Source organism: Xiphophorus maculatus, chromosome 12, assembly GCF_002775205.1.
Source record: "Xiphophorus maculatus strain JP 163 A chromosome 12, X_maculatus-5.0-male, whole genome shotgun sequence".
In the NCBI taxonomy this organism is placed as follows: domain Eukaryota; kingdom Metazoa; phylum Chordata; class Actinopteri; order Cyprinodontiformes; family Poeciliidae; genus Xiphophorus; species Xiphophorus maculatus.
Window position 1 is genome coordinate 10,722,092 of NC_036454.1, and position 16,505 is coordinate 10,738,596.

The following is a 16,505-nucleotide window of genomic DNA, read 5'->3' on the forward strand; positions in this document are numbered from 1 at the left end:
TTCCTTGTTGTCACCCTTATCTTTTTGTCTTTCTTTTGGTTTTGTTGTTCTGTTTGTATTTTCTTCTAATTCATGTAAAGCACTTTGAGCTGCCATGTTGCTGAAAATGTGCTATATAAATAAAATTATCTTTACCTGAAGTTGCCTTATTGCTGTTAAACCAGTCACAGGGGAATTCAAACAATTTACATTAAGAAATAAAACTGTATCCCTTTTGTTATCAATATTTTAAATGCACATTTACAACAAACGAGAAAGAAAAACAAGTGATAATAAAATGTACAAAACAGCTAAACTTTTTTGAACAATTTTATTTGGAATTCTTTGACAGAGAAGTACAAAAATGTAGTCACCTCAGCTGATAAAACACTAAATCCGCAAATGGAAGTGATGGAGGGCATTTAAAGGCAAACACTTTATTGCAATACCGAGCTGCACATGTTAGCATGACTAAGAATCAAATCCGTCTTTAGGCACAAATGGGCTCCTAAACCTCTAGAAGCAGTTTACAGTAATTTGTTTACTTTCACTGATCTCTTAAGGCAAACTCAAACATATGCTGCAAAAATCAATTGGCAGAGAATGAGAAAAAAGTTAAATTAGCTGTTGTTCTTGGTCATTAAAGATGCCTTTCACTGTGCACCAACTAGATTTGATCTCATGCAAGTGAAGAGTGTTTCTGTTAGGCATTTATTTCACAGGAATCCTGTAGAACCTTCTTCGTCTGTTAGCACTTTTCCAGGATGATGGCGATGCCCTGACCACCACCGATACAAGCAGAGCCGACGGCGTACTTTCCTCCTCTTCGCCTGTTTGAAACAAAGCTTGTTATGAGAAATAATCTTTTTTTTTTTTTAAGGCTATAGTTAATGACTTGTCTACCTGAGCTCGTGCACCAGGTGAGCAGTGATGCGCGCTCCAGAGGCACCGAGAGGATGACCGATGGCGATAGCCCCGCCGTTGACGTTCGATTTTTCTGGGTCAAGCCCAAGAGCCTTGGCAACGGAAAGATACTGAGGAGCAAAAGCTTCATTCACCTAAACGGAGGAAGAGAAACAAACAAGAAGTTCATCAAAAGGCAAAATTTCTCTTTAAACTTCTTCATGTAGAGCCAGCCACATTTATTCATACTCTTAGTAAACGTGCAAAAAAACAAAATAAATACATAAATCATTCATTGCAGTGGCATTATTTCATGCTAAATAAATTGGAAATAATAATAATAATAATAACTAACTAGTTACTACCCTTTTGGATACATCATCCAGAAACTTTGAATAATTGAGAAACATCCAATAATTTGATTTTACAGCATTTATCTAAAACCACGTGACACTGATGAATAAAACAATTGGGTTATTTTCAGATGTTGCGTTAGTCATATTTTTACATCCTAAATACCCTAAGTATTCACTGTGTGTATAAAGTTAAAGGATAAAGTCAAAATGGCGTCTTTATTCTTTGTGACAAACCTCAACAAGATCCATGTCCTTGACAGACAGGCCGGCCTTTTTAAGAGCTTCTGTGATGGCCGGGACTGGACCTAACGTGAAAACACAAAATTTAGTTTTAAAAACTGGAATTAATTCACCAATTATTTTTATTAATGTAAACTGATTTAAATCATATCCCTGCTATCCCTCACCAATCCCCATGATGCTCGGGTCACAGCCGGACACGTGATAGGACACGATTCTGGCCAGAGGAGTGAGTTTATGTTCCTTCAGAGCTTCCTCACTGGAGATCACCAGAGCAGCAGCTCCATCAGAGACTCCCTGCAGACCAACAAGAGACTCGGCTTAGACATGATCTGCTTCATTGAATGGGTTAGGATAAGTCTCTGGGCAATACAAGACATGTTTGGTACATTTTTATTTTGCACAAAATCATTCTTAGATACTGAGATCTTAGTCTGCACAGAATGAGATGTTTGAGAGACTCTTAAAATTTGAATAAGCTGCTGCTGGCCACACCCCCAACTCAACATTTACATTCACACTTGAAAATGGCTGCGGATATAAAATTATACAACCATGCATCTTTGAAAAGGATTAGTAGAGCCTCCTGCACAACCAACAACAATGATGCAGCAAATGGTTTCTGGTTGATAAGTCAACAACAAAACACTTGCTTTTTCCAGCAGCCATTGTACAGTCAATACAGCGGTAAAACCAGCTGACCAAACGTCCTGGGGCTCAGTTTGGGTTGCTAGGTGACGGGATGCGCTTCACTGGGGTTGCTAGGTAACAGCGAAGTATCCGGTGAATGTCAGGAGGTTTTTGAAACTGGTAATTTTCCAGACACCAAAAAATATTTAACTTATTGCCAAAAACGGCTGGGTGTTTCTTTTAAGTACTTTGTTTTTTGAAGCAGTTGAAACCCAAATAAAAATCTAAAAACATGCAAAATGTGAATTTTGCAAAATAGGTCCCCTTTAAAACAGACGTTTGTTGTTGTGGGTCTGACAGTTACATAAGATAACACACGTTTATGTGATGATGTTGCTGGATTATGGTGGTTTGTATATTTTACTGAGTATTTTTTATCTCAATCTTTAACTGTTCTGAAATTTTCTCTTCTTATCTATCCAGTCCTTTTCTGAATAAAGTCAAAATAAAGTAAAGCCTCAACGGCTGAAGGTGCTAGACAAGTCAACAACAAAGCTTAACAAGACTTTTATTTAAATAAAAACACAAAACCAAGTAGATCTTCTCAGTTTATATGTTAAATAAAATAGAGTGTCTCACTGAAGCGTTGGCGGCGGTGACGGTTCCTCCCTTCTTGAAGACAGTAGGCAGCTTGGCCATCTGCTCCAGCGTGGTTTGAGGTCGAGGGTGTTCATCATGAGTCATGGACGCTTTCCCCTTCTTCGCCTTCACCTCAACCGGAGCAATTTCAGCTGTGAAGTGACCCCCCTCATGAGCTATAAGAGGAGAATTTACAGGTTAAATATTTAAAATACGCCCAACGTAAGACGTCTCTATAACTGGAAAAATACAGAAAAGTAAATATAGCTCTGAAAAGAGCTATATTTAAGGATGACATCTGCCTGCTTACCTGCCTTCCACCTCTGTTGTGTCTGGTACGCGTAGTTGTCACAGTCCTCTCGTGTTATCTGGTATTTCTCTGCCAGGTTTTCTGCAGTGATGCCCATCGGGGTCTTGATGTGGAGGTCAGTGAGACCCGCCCACAGAGTGTCCTCCAGCTGTCAGCAGGGGAGCACAGACCAGTGAACAGATTGTTTCTGCACATCAAAACAGCTGCTGGTGCTTTTATCAAGTTTATCTGGAAAGCTTTGAAAAAGATCTCAAAACAAACCAACATTTTATAGTAGAGTCATAAGGCTGCACTAGATATTTAAGAACTATTCCAATTTTTTAATTAAATTATCCAGTGGAGAAAAAAACCAAAAGTTAGGAAATGGATTAAAAAAGCTAAATCACCAGAGGGGCAATTATTGGAACGAAATCAAGCTTTTTTATTGTAGTCTATATTTAGCTTCTATCATAAAGATTATGGAAACTTCTAACTAGTAATGTGAGACTTTCTGAAAAATTATCACATAAAGTTAAGGCTGATTTCTGCAGAAAACACAAACTCTTACCAAATATTTTTGGTTTAGCTTCTAGTGCAATAGGACAAAACTAAACTTACAAGGTTTGTTAAGTACATATGAAAAAAACAATAACCTTAAGATCAAACCCAAACTTTGTTCCGAAGCGGATGTTACGGACGGCGTAAGGGGCTTGGCTCATACTCTCCGAACCGCCGCACAGCACCACCTCTGACTCCCTGAGACAAATCTCCTGCAAACACACAAAATTATAAAAAAGATTTTATTATGAAGCTACAAACAGAAGCCCAAGAAACTTTGGGTTAAACGTGTGGAAAATTTTGAAATTCTAAGAGTGAAGGATGTTTGTAGAGATAAACCCGCTGCCTTTTAAACAAACACATATCATTTGAGGAAATGCCTTAATTCGCTCAAAATTAAAATTTCTGGTTATTTAGTCCCTTTCATAAATGTGCGGAGTCTGTAAACTTTTCACATGGTGAAATTCAAACACTTTTCAGAAATTTTTAAGGTACATTTTCAAACTTTTTTAGCACTGCACTTTAGAGATAAAACCAATACAAATTAACTAAAAAAATACAGTCTTAAATCACTATTAAATAATATTCATTTTACTGTTATCAATAACGTGTTGTGTTGGTATTTTACACTAAAATGTAACAACATTTTATGTTTTCCAATGTCAGTCATACACACTCTACACCTGACTGGTCTGAGAACAAAACACTAATCTAACAACAACAACCAAAAAAAAAAAGTTAATAATGTTTAACGTAAAACATATAAGTTATTATTTCAGTTATATGGATCAGTAACTCAGTGAGTCATTAGGAATAATAAATATGAATTACTATGAAAAAATTCAAACAAATCTTGTTAATGTAAATTAAATTAAAATGAAATGCTTAAACACAACATACAAATAAAGTTACAAAAAATATCTACACAATGTTATTGCGAAGCCTTCTAGCAAATAGAAATAATTTTGGTAATAATAACAAATGTGAAACAAGAGAATTTTATTCTGATTTAACTTCCGACAGCGAGAAAATATGTGTCTGTTTCTTCTTATTATCATTAAATTTCGCTTTCCAAATTTAGGCTTTTATTCAAACGTTAGATTGAAGTTTATTACCAAATTGTGCAGTTTGACTGTCAAACACTTTTAAGGATTTATACAGAAATCAAACATCTAAACAAAATTCAAGCACTTTCAAGGATTTCAAGCACCTGTCCGAACTGTGAATATAATTTAGAAAATAAGTGACGTAAAGGAGACAAACAGCTGAGTGGTTTAGTGTTAGAAGGAGAGTAAGCAGGTCGATGTTTTGTTGTGGTGTCTTGCTTACATGAGCACCATTGATGATGGACTGGAAACCAGAGCCACACAGCCTGTTCACAGTGAGCGCAGGAGCTGGGATGGGAACGCCACACCTCAGACCGACATGACGAGCGATATACGGAGCATCGGCCGAACTCTGAGGAAACACATAACGTTACGTTATGAGAACACAAAACCCTCATGAGTGGCAGCCGACGTACCTGCATGACATTTCCCATGATGATGCTGTTTATGAGTTCTGGAGCGACGGCGCCGGCGGCGAGGGCCGCTTTGGCGGCGTGCTCCGCCAGATCTGTGGCGCTGTGATCCTTCAGTACTCCACCATACGTACCGAACGGAGTGCGCTTGGCTGCTACGATGAAAACACCTAGAAAATAACAGAAGAAGAACCTTAGTCCAGATGTCAGCACACAAAAACAATCCTTGATTATTAACATCACGTTGATGACTGGCGCTTTATTTATCTACTTAAATATTGGTTTTGTTTAACAAGACAAAATAACTCCCTGATATTCTGGTTTTATTGGAATGTGTTTTGGAATTATGTTTAACATAAATATTAGCTCAAATTTATCTTGGCATAAACCATTTTACAATCTAAAATTTAAAAACAGATATAATTCTGGTATAACTTGTAAAGTTCCCCATCCACCATGCATTTTCCTCATTTAGTCTTACATTATGCAACTATGTAATCATGACTTAAAATTATGTTATATTCGTTTCTGAATAACAGCAAAATCCACTTATAATGAAGACAAGTATTTTTCCGTTTCTAACTCATGAATCAATGTGTGACCTGTGATACGTGGCATCAAACACGATGCCTTGACCTGGACTGGGCATTCTGTTTCCTTTGATAAACATTAAAATGACGAGCGACTCTCATCTGTGACGTTTGTTTGCTGTATCGTAATGTAGAACATTCTGTCTAAAAATAGCCTCGAAGCCCAAAGCAAGACCAAGTCCATTATTTATTTAGCCATTCAACATAGTTCAATATGTTTTATTAAAAATGTCACAATCCAAATCTATGTATGACTTGAAGTAGCATAAGAATAAGGAATTACTGTTATGCGTAAGTGACCTGAATCAATGGCAATGTTTTTTGACTGGGATTATAAAAACAATATTTTATAAAAACCCATATTAGCAAATATAGCCATAAGATTAACATGGTTATTAACCAACTAGACTCATCTTGTAACCTTTAAGTTAGATTACAATGATGCTGAATTCATGTCAGGATTTGAGCTTCACTTCTATTAAACATTTATAGAAAAATCCCAGCTTGCAAAAGCTGCTTTCACTCCATGTTACCCAGTTTTATACAAAAAGTGTCCCTGGTTTGTAATGAACCACACTGCATTTGTGAGAAGCCAAAACAAACAATACATATTACATCTAGAAGTAAAAAAAAACCCAACTATCATCTGCAAAAAACAGATTTTATATAAACAATACAGCAATACATTGCTGATTGTAGTATCGTTCCTCTATTTATACACCTTGTACTGTTTTGAGAAGTTAGTTAAAAAGTCACAGGAGCTCAAAATTTGGTGAGAATACTCCTAAAAGTAGATTTTTTTTCTTCCTAAAAGCTGATATAATTACAGTTACATAGTTCTATTTTTTCCCTTTTTTTGTATACTGTTGTTGTATAGTAAAAACAAAAAACAAAAAATAATCTACCTTTCAATCAAAGAAGGGAGATAAAGAAGTAGCTAAAACCACACGTAAGCATAATTTCTATTAGCCTAAGCATAAACAAACTAAGTTTCTCGAAATGTTATGTTGACTAAGGTTATAAAGCTTCTCTTTAAAAAATAAAAACTAGTAAATATTGTCATAACAATAACAATATTCTCATAACTAGTAAATATTGTCATAATAAAGAAAGCTCCATGATACCACTCACCTTTAACCTACTTTAAATGACGTGGAGTTCATGCAAGGTTTTCGGCTGCACTTGCATGTAAACATTGACATAAAAAGTTCTACTTTCCAAAGCTCCATTTTCATAATTTCACTAATTATATTCTCTAGTGCACAAAAAGTAAGAAAATGCGACATTTAACACGGAGAAACATGGACCACAAACGAACCTACGTGCGTTTTATTTTAGTCTAAATGCTGAACAGAAATATCAGTTTACCTCTGATGAGCGCCATGATGTTGGTTCAACAATGATCAGTTTGACAGTTTAAATTTTTAAGCTGGATTTCTCTCTCTGTCTCCTGATCTGCCCACGGTGGGTATATAAAGAAGCGTCCACTGCGACCTTTACCCCAAATAATGCCTTCGCTTCGTGTTTTACCTCCACTGCTAGATTCGACACAAAATTTACTTCAAAATTTTACAAAAAAAATTATGGATTGCTAAAAATAACTATATAACTTGATTATTGTAATTAAACCTAAAAATATCTTCTAATTTATACGTTTTATGTATTTTCTGCTATTTAAAAACGTTCGAAAATGCGGAAGTAAAATAGTAAACTCACTTTTCTTAATACGTCATCTCTCTGCGCCTTGTCCCTGCTGTGTTCTGTAAGGGGACACAAGTGAGGCGACATGTGAAGGTTTTGTTTATGGTTCTTTTTGAAATCGGCAGTGTAAATTGAAGCGGCATCCAGTGGAGACATGTCTTTGGTCGTTTCACGATGCATCGGCGGGGTTTTATCACGACAAGCCGCCGCGTCACGGTAAGCGTTTGTAGATGAAGGATGATGTGATCCGTGTGTGTCCGAATCAATAAATAAAGAGGAATTGAAGTGAATTAGTACTGAAAATATGCTGTCAACGTTTTGGTCGTGTCGTGCTTTAACATGTGTTGCGGTTTTCTTGTGTAATTTTTCAGCTTGTTTTTGGGAGAATGTAACCCTGCTGTGCAGAGTCCCTGGTTTTCTCCTGTGGCCACGCTTAAGACATCTGCACCACTCAGGTATGAAATAGTTACCACTATTTGATTTAAAAACGAAAAAAAAAAAAAGATTTGGAGGTTTTCACTTCATCTACGCTGCATTCATTAAACTGTCTGAAATATACCACTCTCCATTGAACAATGTAAATATTTCATTACTTTATTTAACTTGTTAAAAATAAATAAATGTGATTTTTCTTTCTATTTCAGCATGTTGTGCTGCAAGAAAACAACAACAAAGTATTAGGTGTTTTTGTCTAGTTTGTAGTGCAAATATCTTAATACCATTGGAACAAGACAAAATGAACTTATAAGTCACTTTTCAGCAAGATAGCAAAATTTGTTTAAATCCATCATGTGATTAGTAATCATGGAACAAGTTCTTCTCAGTTAGATGCCTTAAGAATCCAGACATTTCACCTGTTCAACAATAAAATATTAAAAATAATAAAATATAATTTTCTGCTATTTTAACATGCACATGTGGTGAAATAAGAATGCTCATGCAGAGATGTGGTTTATGTTACATTAGAGCGGAGCCGAAGAAGAAGAAGAAGGCGGATCCGCGGAGGGAGATCATGGTGAGGGAGAGACTGAAGAAGAAGCTGAAGAAGCTGGAGAGGGTTCCGCCTGAGTTTATCCCCATAGAGGACTTCATCACTCCCACTAAATGTTTGGACGAAACGAGGTACAGCTCAGATCAAAGCTCCACAAAAAAGTCCCTTTTTAAGTTTTAAATCATTTTTTTCTTTATTTCATAAAAAAGAGAGCGCATTCCTCCAACGCTGTCATTTGAAGAAAGTGAGAGTCGCGCGCTTCTTCTGAAAGAGTGGAGTCGATACAAACAGGTTATTATTCATCTTACACCATTTTATTCCTAAACCTCTAAAATTAAGATTACTTTTGACTTTTAAGAGCCTCTTGTTTCCATCATATACAGCTAGAGATGAGACACATTTGTTTCTGTATTTTCAGAAGCAGCACATGGCTGAAGTAGAGGCCATCGAACTCGCTCTGGAGGCCCAGAGGGAGGCGCTAGAGGAGCTAAAAATGGAGTCTGAGGAGCTTTACCTGGCAGCGCTGAAGCCAGATCCACTTCTGCTTCCATTCACTCGTGAAGGCCCTGCCTACACGCCTCCAATCCCCAATTATGACGCTCCAGATGGGAAGTATAATGACATTACTAGAGTGTACACACAATGAAAGTCTGTGGGCGGCGCTTCTTCCTTTTTTTACTGTGTGAACAGAATTGATTGGGCTGGGATGCTGCTTTTTATCAGTCTGTAAAATCTGGCTTGATGGAAACTTACCACATTGTTTCTTTGCTGATTTGACTAGAAGCTATTCTTACTCATCACAATTACTGTCATCATAATTACTCTTAAGTTGTTTTTTTTATTCAAACCTCCACAACAATATTGAAAATAAAAGCTTCTTTGTTAAATCAAAGCACTGATTGTTTCAGTTTTTAAATAAGAACTCTGATATGTGTTGAATCTATATGTAATGAGGGAAAAACAATGACGCTACACCCCACAGTACAGCTAGTTTGGAGTGTAAACGACCTTTCAAAATATGCATCTCTACTATGATGACCTCTGATCCAGCTTTAGTTTGGGTAAAGTTTGTTTAAAGTTTATGGGATTTTATTTTAAAAGATTTTTTTCTTGGACTTCTTCATGAAATAAAGCAGGAAACAAAATTAACAGTAGCTTAACGTTGACAACAAAACTTGCATTATAGAAGCAGTGAACACTAAACTGATTTCATTTTGTACATTTTAATTAAAGCTTTAAAGTTTACTCTTAAATAAACAAAGCACAACACAGCTCTTGCAATTTAAATATGTTCTTAAATTATGGGTACTACATGAAGTTTCATTTCGATTAGTCCCTCCTTTGAGTCCAAAGATTAATTTTTTAACAGTTTAGGAATCAGTTTAGAGACAGCAAGTGTCAGTGGATTGTCCATGAAGTGAACTACATTATTGATTCATAGAGCAGCGGCAGGCGGCTCTTCAGATCAGGAGTCTTGCTGGGTTTCCTGGTCCAGAGGCCTGTGCCAGTCACCAGGAGGCGCCTGCCTCAGTTTCCACACTGGGGTGAAGTTTTTCTGCTCTTCCAATCGTCTCCTTTCACTTTTCTGTAACGCGTCCTATAATATAAAAAACAAAGGTACAGTTTTATGAAACTAGAAAAGCACAAATTTACATCCTTTTCAGAATATGATTTCCTGGAGTTGCACCTTAGCTTCTGTGAGTTTGTGACGTTCCCATTCACTGCAGTTATGGTAGTCTGCTTTCCACTGCTGGCAGGACGGGGCGGTGCCGTAGGTGTAGTAATGGTGAAAACGATTCCTGAAACTTTTGCAGTGCCTGAACTCACTCAAGTAATCTTCACAGGCTCGAGGTGGCTGCAGGAACACAGGTACAAATAAAGCAATTAGCTTGGATTGTCCTGGTAGTTGTATGTTTAATAAGGAGCGCCAAAGAGGAGAGAAAGGTACGACTGAAAACGGGGCTCAAATCCACTGAAAATTGAAAAAATAAATCTCCTTTTCAGATTTCTTAGCTTGTGTGTTAAATGTTGAAGTTCTCTTTTCTCTAAAATACATGTCACCATGTTTTAGACAAGTTGAAAGAGTCAAAACCTCTTTAACGCTGCGTTTTGGACAGATGAGACAAATAAAGAGGTTTGGTGATTTAAGCACATTTTCCTCATACCAAGCATGGTAGGGGAAGGATGATGGCCTGGGCCAACCATAAACTCTTGTTTATTTAACTATTGTGGAGTTAGTTTTGATGCCATCTGTTCAACAGTTCAAACTGGTCAAAGTCAGATCATGCAACAGGACAATAATCCCAGAAACATCTGCAAATCTACAACAGAAAAACAAAAATTTACATTAAAAAGCTGAGGTATTGCAAGACCACAGACCAAGTACGGAATACTCTGGATCTGAATCCAATCTGATAGGGTTGATCTTTCTTTAATGACTAATTCATATTATTGCTCCTAAAGGGGGTTCCACAAATTATTGAAACATGGTGAACTTATTTTTATAATGAATGTGCTGATATTTGTATTTATTTTATTAATGTTATTTCCCATTACTGTAGACAAGAATAACGTTAAGACCTGACATTTATTTTTTAAGCAAAACTGTGTCCAAAAACAGTATCTTGTACACAAATACAAGACATCATTACAGCTTTCAAACTTGGATTGGCCGTTTATTTCTTGAACGCATTCAAATTAAAACGGGGAAAACAGCACCCCCTTGTGATCGTCATTGGAGCTACACGGTAGTTTTTGTTTTTAGAAACTATCAAGCGTCTATTTTTTAAAAAAAAAGAAATAAAAATTTAATAAAACAATGATAGGCTTCCTAGTAAATGTATATGTTGATTTCTAGATCTAAAAAACGTATCGCGTCCATTCTTGATATTCCACACGGTTACTAGTGGTCAGGGTTACGGAGACTTTACTTAGCATCGAAAGCTAATCACCTTGCTAATTTATTCACCAAGGTTAGGCCTCAGATCAGCAAAACCAATGACTAAACAAATTAAACAAACATACGTTATTATGAATGGCACGATTATGAACACGTTTTAGGGATAATTTACCCTCCACGCTCTTTCTGCAAGCTGCTCCATAGTTAGCATTTAGTATTACAACTGTTTCCGGTTACATGCTTTTCAAAACAAAGCACCACCGCAGTGTTCGCAGCTTTTACTTTGAATATACCCAACTCTTCCAGACGCTGGATCAACTAAAGTTTAAGTTTTCGAATAATGTATAGTTTACATTAAATAACCCAAATTTCAACCAGTTTTTGCTGTTTTATTTTTTATATGCTCATGTTTTCCAATCTGTCTTCTACACTTGTGATTTTATCCACAATGTTACACTCCATCATAACTTCAAACCAGATATTTTTTGTTAATAAATGTGTGTAATTGAGGTAAAGTTGCCACATTATTTTATTTATACATAACTGACAACAAAAACAATTGAAGACAATGTCAAAACAATCCTTTATTTGTCTATAAATAAACCAGGAAAGAATGTAAGCAAACTATAACTGAGGGAAAAAAACAAAACAATTCAAACATAAAATAGTTCTTATGAAAATTTAAAATAAAGTTATTGGTCCCATTGTTTGAACTACAATGGGGATTCTGGAAACTGTATACTTTAGGTGGAATATTTGGTCAAAAAATAATTCTGGGAAAAGGTAGTCAGAAAGAAAATAACTTATAACTTATAGAAAATTCCAGTAATAATCCTGAAGCTATTTATTATGTTGATGTTATCTATTGAGGCTGGCTCAATTCAATGGCCCTGTGAATACAAATTATAACTGAGAACCAATGCAGCACATTTGAGCAAAAGTCTTACCATCAGAGTTCATTTTTGAAATATGATTGAGTTCAGATATAACACACAAAAAGGCGAGTGTTTCTTCAGATCAGTGTTTTTTTTTTTTACTTTGCTGTTGATGGGGTCACATAAGCCGAATATCCATTTCAAGTAATTCAAGGCTTTCTGCCCTTCTTCCGCAATGACTGTCCTTGTCCAGAAAAAGCAATAAATCTGTTCATGGCGTCATCCTGCGAGAAGGAAAACAAATATTTAGAGAGCGTTAATGAAACCAAAACCACTTCAATGCCTTATTCTGCTGAATTAAAACTCTATGTTCAGTGTATAACACTAAAAAACTGTGTTGGTTAAGTAATTAAACACTTTATAAAACGTATTTACTCACGTCTTCTACGTTTCTCCTGGGCTGAGGCCTGGAGTTTCTGATGAAGGTGATCCGGCCAACTTTAAAGTCATAGTTTGGAATACCTCTGTGATAAAACATTGTATATTAGGCTTTCAGTGATTTCCAAACTGCATAGTAGAGTTTCTGAGATTTTTTACAGTAAACTGTCCAAAACAAAGGTTAAAGTGCATCCATCCGTGCTACAGTTTGGCCCAAAGTATCGATGTAACACTAAACCTTGCACTGTTGAGACTAATGTGTCTGACATTGGGCAACAGGGTGAAATGTCCTTGTTTCTGCCATTTAAAAAAAAACCTTTATGAAAAAGAGAAATTAATTTGAAAACTCAGATGTTTTTTCTGCACTCTATTTTATTAAATCATACGTATCCAAATCTGGAATCTACTCCCATACTTTGTAAGATTAAGTGGAAACACTTACACTGCAAAAACACAAGATCTTACCAAGTATTTTTGGTCTAGTTTCTAGTGCAAATATCTTTGCACTAGATAGACTGAAATAAGACAAAAATAACATAGAAGTAACTTTTTAGCAAGATACAGAGACTTGTTTTAAGTAAATAATTTCATAAAAAGTACTTGTTCCATTGGAAGAATATTTCATTTAAAATAAGACTTTTACCCCATGTTATAAGTTCATTTATTTGCCAATGGAGCCAGTACTTTTTCATCAATATTAAGGAATTATTTACTTAAAACAAGCTTCTACTGTATATCTTGCTGAAAAGTTACATTTAAGTTAATTTGTCTTATTTCAAGTGTGCTAAGATGCTATGATATTTGCTCTATAAACTAGACCAAAAATACTTGGCAAGATTTTGTGATTTTGCAGTACAAACTTGACTTTCTGGATGCTTTTCTTCATTCAGTGAGATTGAGAAAACTAGTTTTGTGAAACAAAAGTATTTGGGTGTCTGTAATATGTGTTTATTGGTCTTTTCTCAAGTTCTTTAATTATTTTTTTACAGTGAGCAAAAACGCCATAATGCTGTGGATTTGTTTATTAATGTGTGCATGTTTTCACCTTTTGATGTCGTTCGCAGTTAGAGGAGCAGGACTGGGTTCAATTCCCTTTGTTTTCCCATCTAGGCGATTTCCAGAGCCAGTGAAAGCCTGGCAAGACATCACAAACGATGACTCACATAATTTCAACACCTTCACTGACATTTTGTTTGTCTCAGTCTAACAGCAATAGGATCTCACTCTGAATCCTGTGTCCATGTCAGCATAACTACTGGCGTCTCCTTCTTCCTCCTGAAAAGAAACAAGTTTTATCTCGTTGCTCAGAACATAAAACATCCAGACACTTTCTGGGTCTTACTGTCGGTTCATCGTGGTTCTGAGTCCGTCGCTCAGGCTCTTTGTAACCCAAAGGAGCATCAAAATCCACCTGAAGTGTACAGTGATGACATGAGTGAAACAATGAACATAATAACATTACTTATCTACTGCCTGAGCTAATGGTAAGAGTCTTACATTCATGTCACATTCGATGATGGATACAGCTTTGTCGGGTTTGGTTTCCATAACCCGCAGCTCGTAGATCTGAAAGCAAACAGTTTTAAACGCATGATATGCAACTCAATAATGGAAAGTAATACCTATTGTTTTGTATTAAACATCTTTACCTTTTCATTGTAGTTTATGGCTATGACATCACCAGTCGTCAAGCAGGCAAAGTTTCTCAGAGCGTTCTCCAGACTGAAAATATAAGGACAACTTTTATAAACTGCTCAGCAAAAAAAAAATAAATGAAAAAAGCAACAGAATGGACCGATTTCCTACACTGCTTTGGGGTTTGTTATGTCTAGGAAGTCAGGACTCTGTGGCTGAAACTTTGAATATGTGGCCACCATAAGGTTGACACTTTCCACTTGAACTAGACCGCCTTCTTCCAGGAGAAGATTCTGCATCATCTGCAATCAAAGACAGATACATATTTAGATGTCAGATACATATTTAAAGTACTGTTAACTACTTTACAGAGTTAACAGTATATTTACAATTTTTGTTTTGTTGTTGTTAGAAGTTCAAACAATAAAAAAAATTAATCTGTGATCTGGGATTAAATGAATATTTCTAGGATCCTTTGATTTACTGTTGTACTTGCTACAAGTTGCTTTTACTTACACAGAAGAAATATTCATTCATGAACTAGCACAAAAAATTCATGCACATTCCCACAAAAGAAACAATATGATAAAACACGACAGCTTGTAAGAGTAGACCACTCAGTGTGCCATTTGATTTCCTCCTCACCCAGTGTGGAAGGTAACAGATTCCTTCATCTGCCACAAACTCCAGAACTCCACAGTGGGTCATCCTGTCTGAGTTCTTGTTGGTGAGTTTGAACAGCATTGGATAGGTGATGTTAAGCCTGCCTGTTCACATAAAAACATAAGAAAAATGAGAAACATGGAGGATCATGAAACAAAATGGAGGAAAAAAGAAGTGCTTGGCTTGACTTGGACTTACTGAGCTGATCAAGCGCAGAAGGTGGCATAATTACTATAGGGAAAAAAGGGGAGAAATTGTAAAAAAAAAGAAAAAAATAATCTCTTTAAATTGTATTTTAAAAAACATGACTGTATGACAAAAAATTCTGATTAGGATTTGAGAATTTCTTTTAGTTTGTAAATATAATCTTGATGTTGAATCATAATATATAAGTCTATCTATCTATCTATCTATCTATCTATCTATCTATCTATCTATCTATCTATCTATCTATCTATCTATCTATATTTAGAATTTCAGGTCCCATTAAAGTAAACAGTAATCTACTGATTTGTAGATTACAATATGTAATTACAGATTACATATTGTAATTTACAAAACAGTTATTTAACTGTTAATCTACACTGTGACCCTTCAGAGTCATTAACGCAGAGAACAGATTCAAAATTTCCTCAAGACTCTTTTCTTGGACCTTTTTATTTCTATAAATCTTGCTAGCTCAGATTATGAAGCATTAAAATTTAAATATACTTGTTGCTATTCGTGTATTTCTTTTCTGTAAAGAACTTTGAATACGAGTTTGAACCGCGAACTAACTTATATGATACAATACACTGCATTTCTGCTAATTCTGTGCGAAACACGTTGATAAAAGTGATGCACTTTTTAAAATCCTACTCTGACGACACTCACTTTTGCCTCCTTTCTCCACATCGGAGCGGTCGTTGGGTCCAGCCAGCATGGACACCGAGTAGCAGCGGTACTGAGTGGAGAAGCGGTTCGGAAAGCCCCGGGCCATCGGGTGGTCGAACACATGATGGAAGGAAAACTGTGGAGTTCAAACACGATCTGTTAACAACTTACAAATAAAACAATTTTCGGTGTTTCACATCGGGGAATGACTTTGATTTCATGATGACGGAGCATCTTTCTGCTCTGCGCCAGTGTTGCTGTTAGCCGCTAGTTAGCCCAACTGCTAAAATTACAACTTTTCGTACATATTTAGCGTCAACGGAGAGCAGTAGCAACTCATTGCTTACCATAGTGACTTCGTTAGGTCTTATTTGTTAAAAAGGTTTAAGTTAAAGTGACCGTTTCAGGTTGTTTTTGTTGGTTCTGCGTCCTCTTGTTTTCTTCCTTCTTCTCCTGGAAGTGTTCGAGATGACAGGGGGAAATGACGTCTTAATTACCAATAGCCAATCAGAGTAGGTATGAGCAGTGACGTGTCACTCCTCACAATGGTGTTTACTTCAAAATCAGCTTTCGAAAGCTAAAATATTAGCAGAAGACAAATGTTTGGTTCCTAATTAGATATGAAAAAGCAAATAAAGATAAATAATATTTATTAGCAGGTCTTAAATGCTATTCTTGTAAACACTTATTTCCAGCAAAGTATATTTTAATAATTTAACACTATATT

The 16,505-nt window shown here is 36.0% G+C and overlaps 4 protein-coding genes across 4 annotated transcripts; 1 reads left to right on the plus strand and 3 right to left on the minus strand.

The window, feature by feature from the left end:
- Positions 1-291: 291 nt before the first annotated feature.
- acaa2 (acetyl-CoA acyltransferase 2) lies at positions 292-7,212 on the minus strand. Its single transcript, XM_005794847.3, has 10 exons — positions 7,072-7,212; positions 5,117-5,283; positions 4,924-5,052; positions 3,690-3,806; positions 3,058-3,205; positions 2,748-2,923; positions 1,646-1,775; positions 1,473-1,543; positions 883-1,037; positions 292-809 (listed from the first exon to the last, which is right to left on the minus strand). Exons 1-10 carry the CDS (start codon positions 7,085-7,087, stop codon positions 728-730), a joined length of 1,191 nt encoding a protein of 396 aa, XP_005794904.1. The 5' UTR covers positions 7,088-7,212; the 3' UTR covers positions 292-727.
- Positions 7,213-7,432: 220 nt separating this feature from the next.
- On the plus strand, positions 7,433-9,288 carry mrpl40 (mitochondrial ribosomal protein L40). Its single transcript, XM_005794848.3, has 5 exons — positions 7,433-7,620; positions 7,776-7,859; positions 8,371-8,526; positions 8,605-8,686; positions 8,814-9,288. The coding sequence occupies exons 1-5, from the start codon at positions 7,559-7,561 to the stop codon at positions 9,039-9,041; spliced, it is 612 nt and encodes a 203-aa protein (XP_005794905.1). The 5' UTR covers positions 7,433-7,558; the 3' UTR covers positions 9,042-9,288.
- Positions 9,289-9,358: 70 nt separating this feature from the next.
- c12h22orf39 (chromosome 12 C22orf39 homolog) lies at positions 9,359-11,556 on the minus strand. The gene is made up of 3 exons (XM_005794849.3): positions 11,467-11,556; positions 10,083-10,250; positions 9,359-9,992 (listed from the first exon to the last, which is right to left on the minus strand). Exons 1-3 carry the CDS (start codon positions 11,503-11,505, stop codon positions 9,861-9,863), a joined length of 339 nt encoding a protein of 112 aa, XP_005794906.1. The 5' UTR covers positions 11,506-11,556; the 3' UTR covers positions 9,359-9,860.
- Positions 11,557-11,858: 302 nt separating this feature from the next.
- Positions 11,859-16,249, minus strand: ufd1 (ubiquitin recognition factor in ER associated degradation 1). Its single transcript, XM_005794850.3, has 12 exons — positions 16,126-16,249; positions 15,779-15,914; positions 15,104-15,136; positions 14,888-15,009; positions 14,414-14,544; positions 14,257-14,329; positions 14,105-14,173; positions 13,950-14,018; positions 13,832-13,882; positions 13,653-13,741; positions 12,609-12,693; positions 11,859-12,453 (listed from the first exon to the last, which is right to left on the minus strand). Exons 1-12 carry the CDS (start codon positions 16,126-16,128, stop codon positions 12,379-12,381), a joined length of 936 nt encoding a protein of 311 aa, XP_005794907.1. The 5' UTR covers positions 16,129-16,249; the 3' UTR covers positions 11,859-12,378.
- Positions 16,250-16,505: the final 256 nt, after the last annotated feature.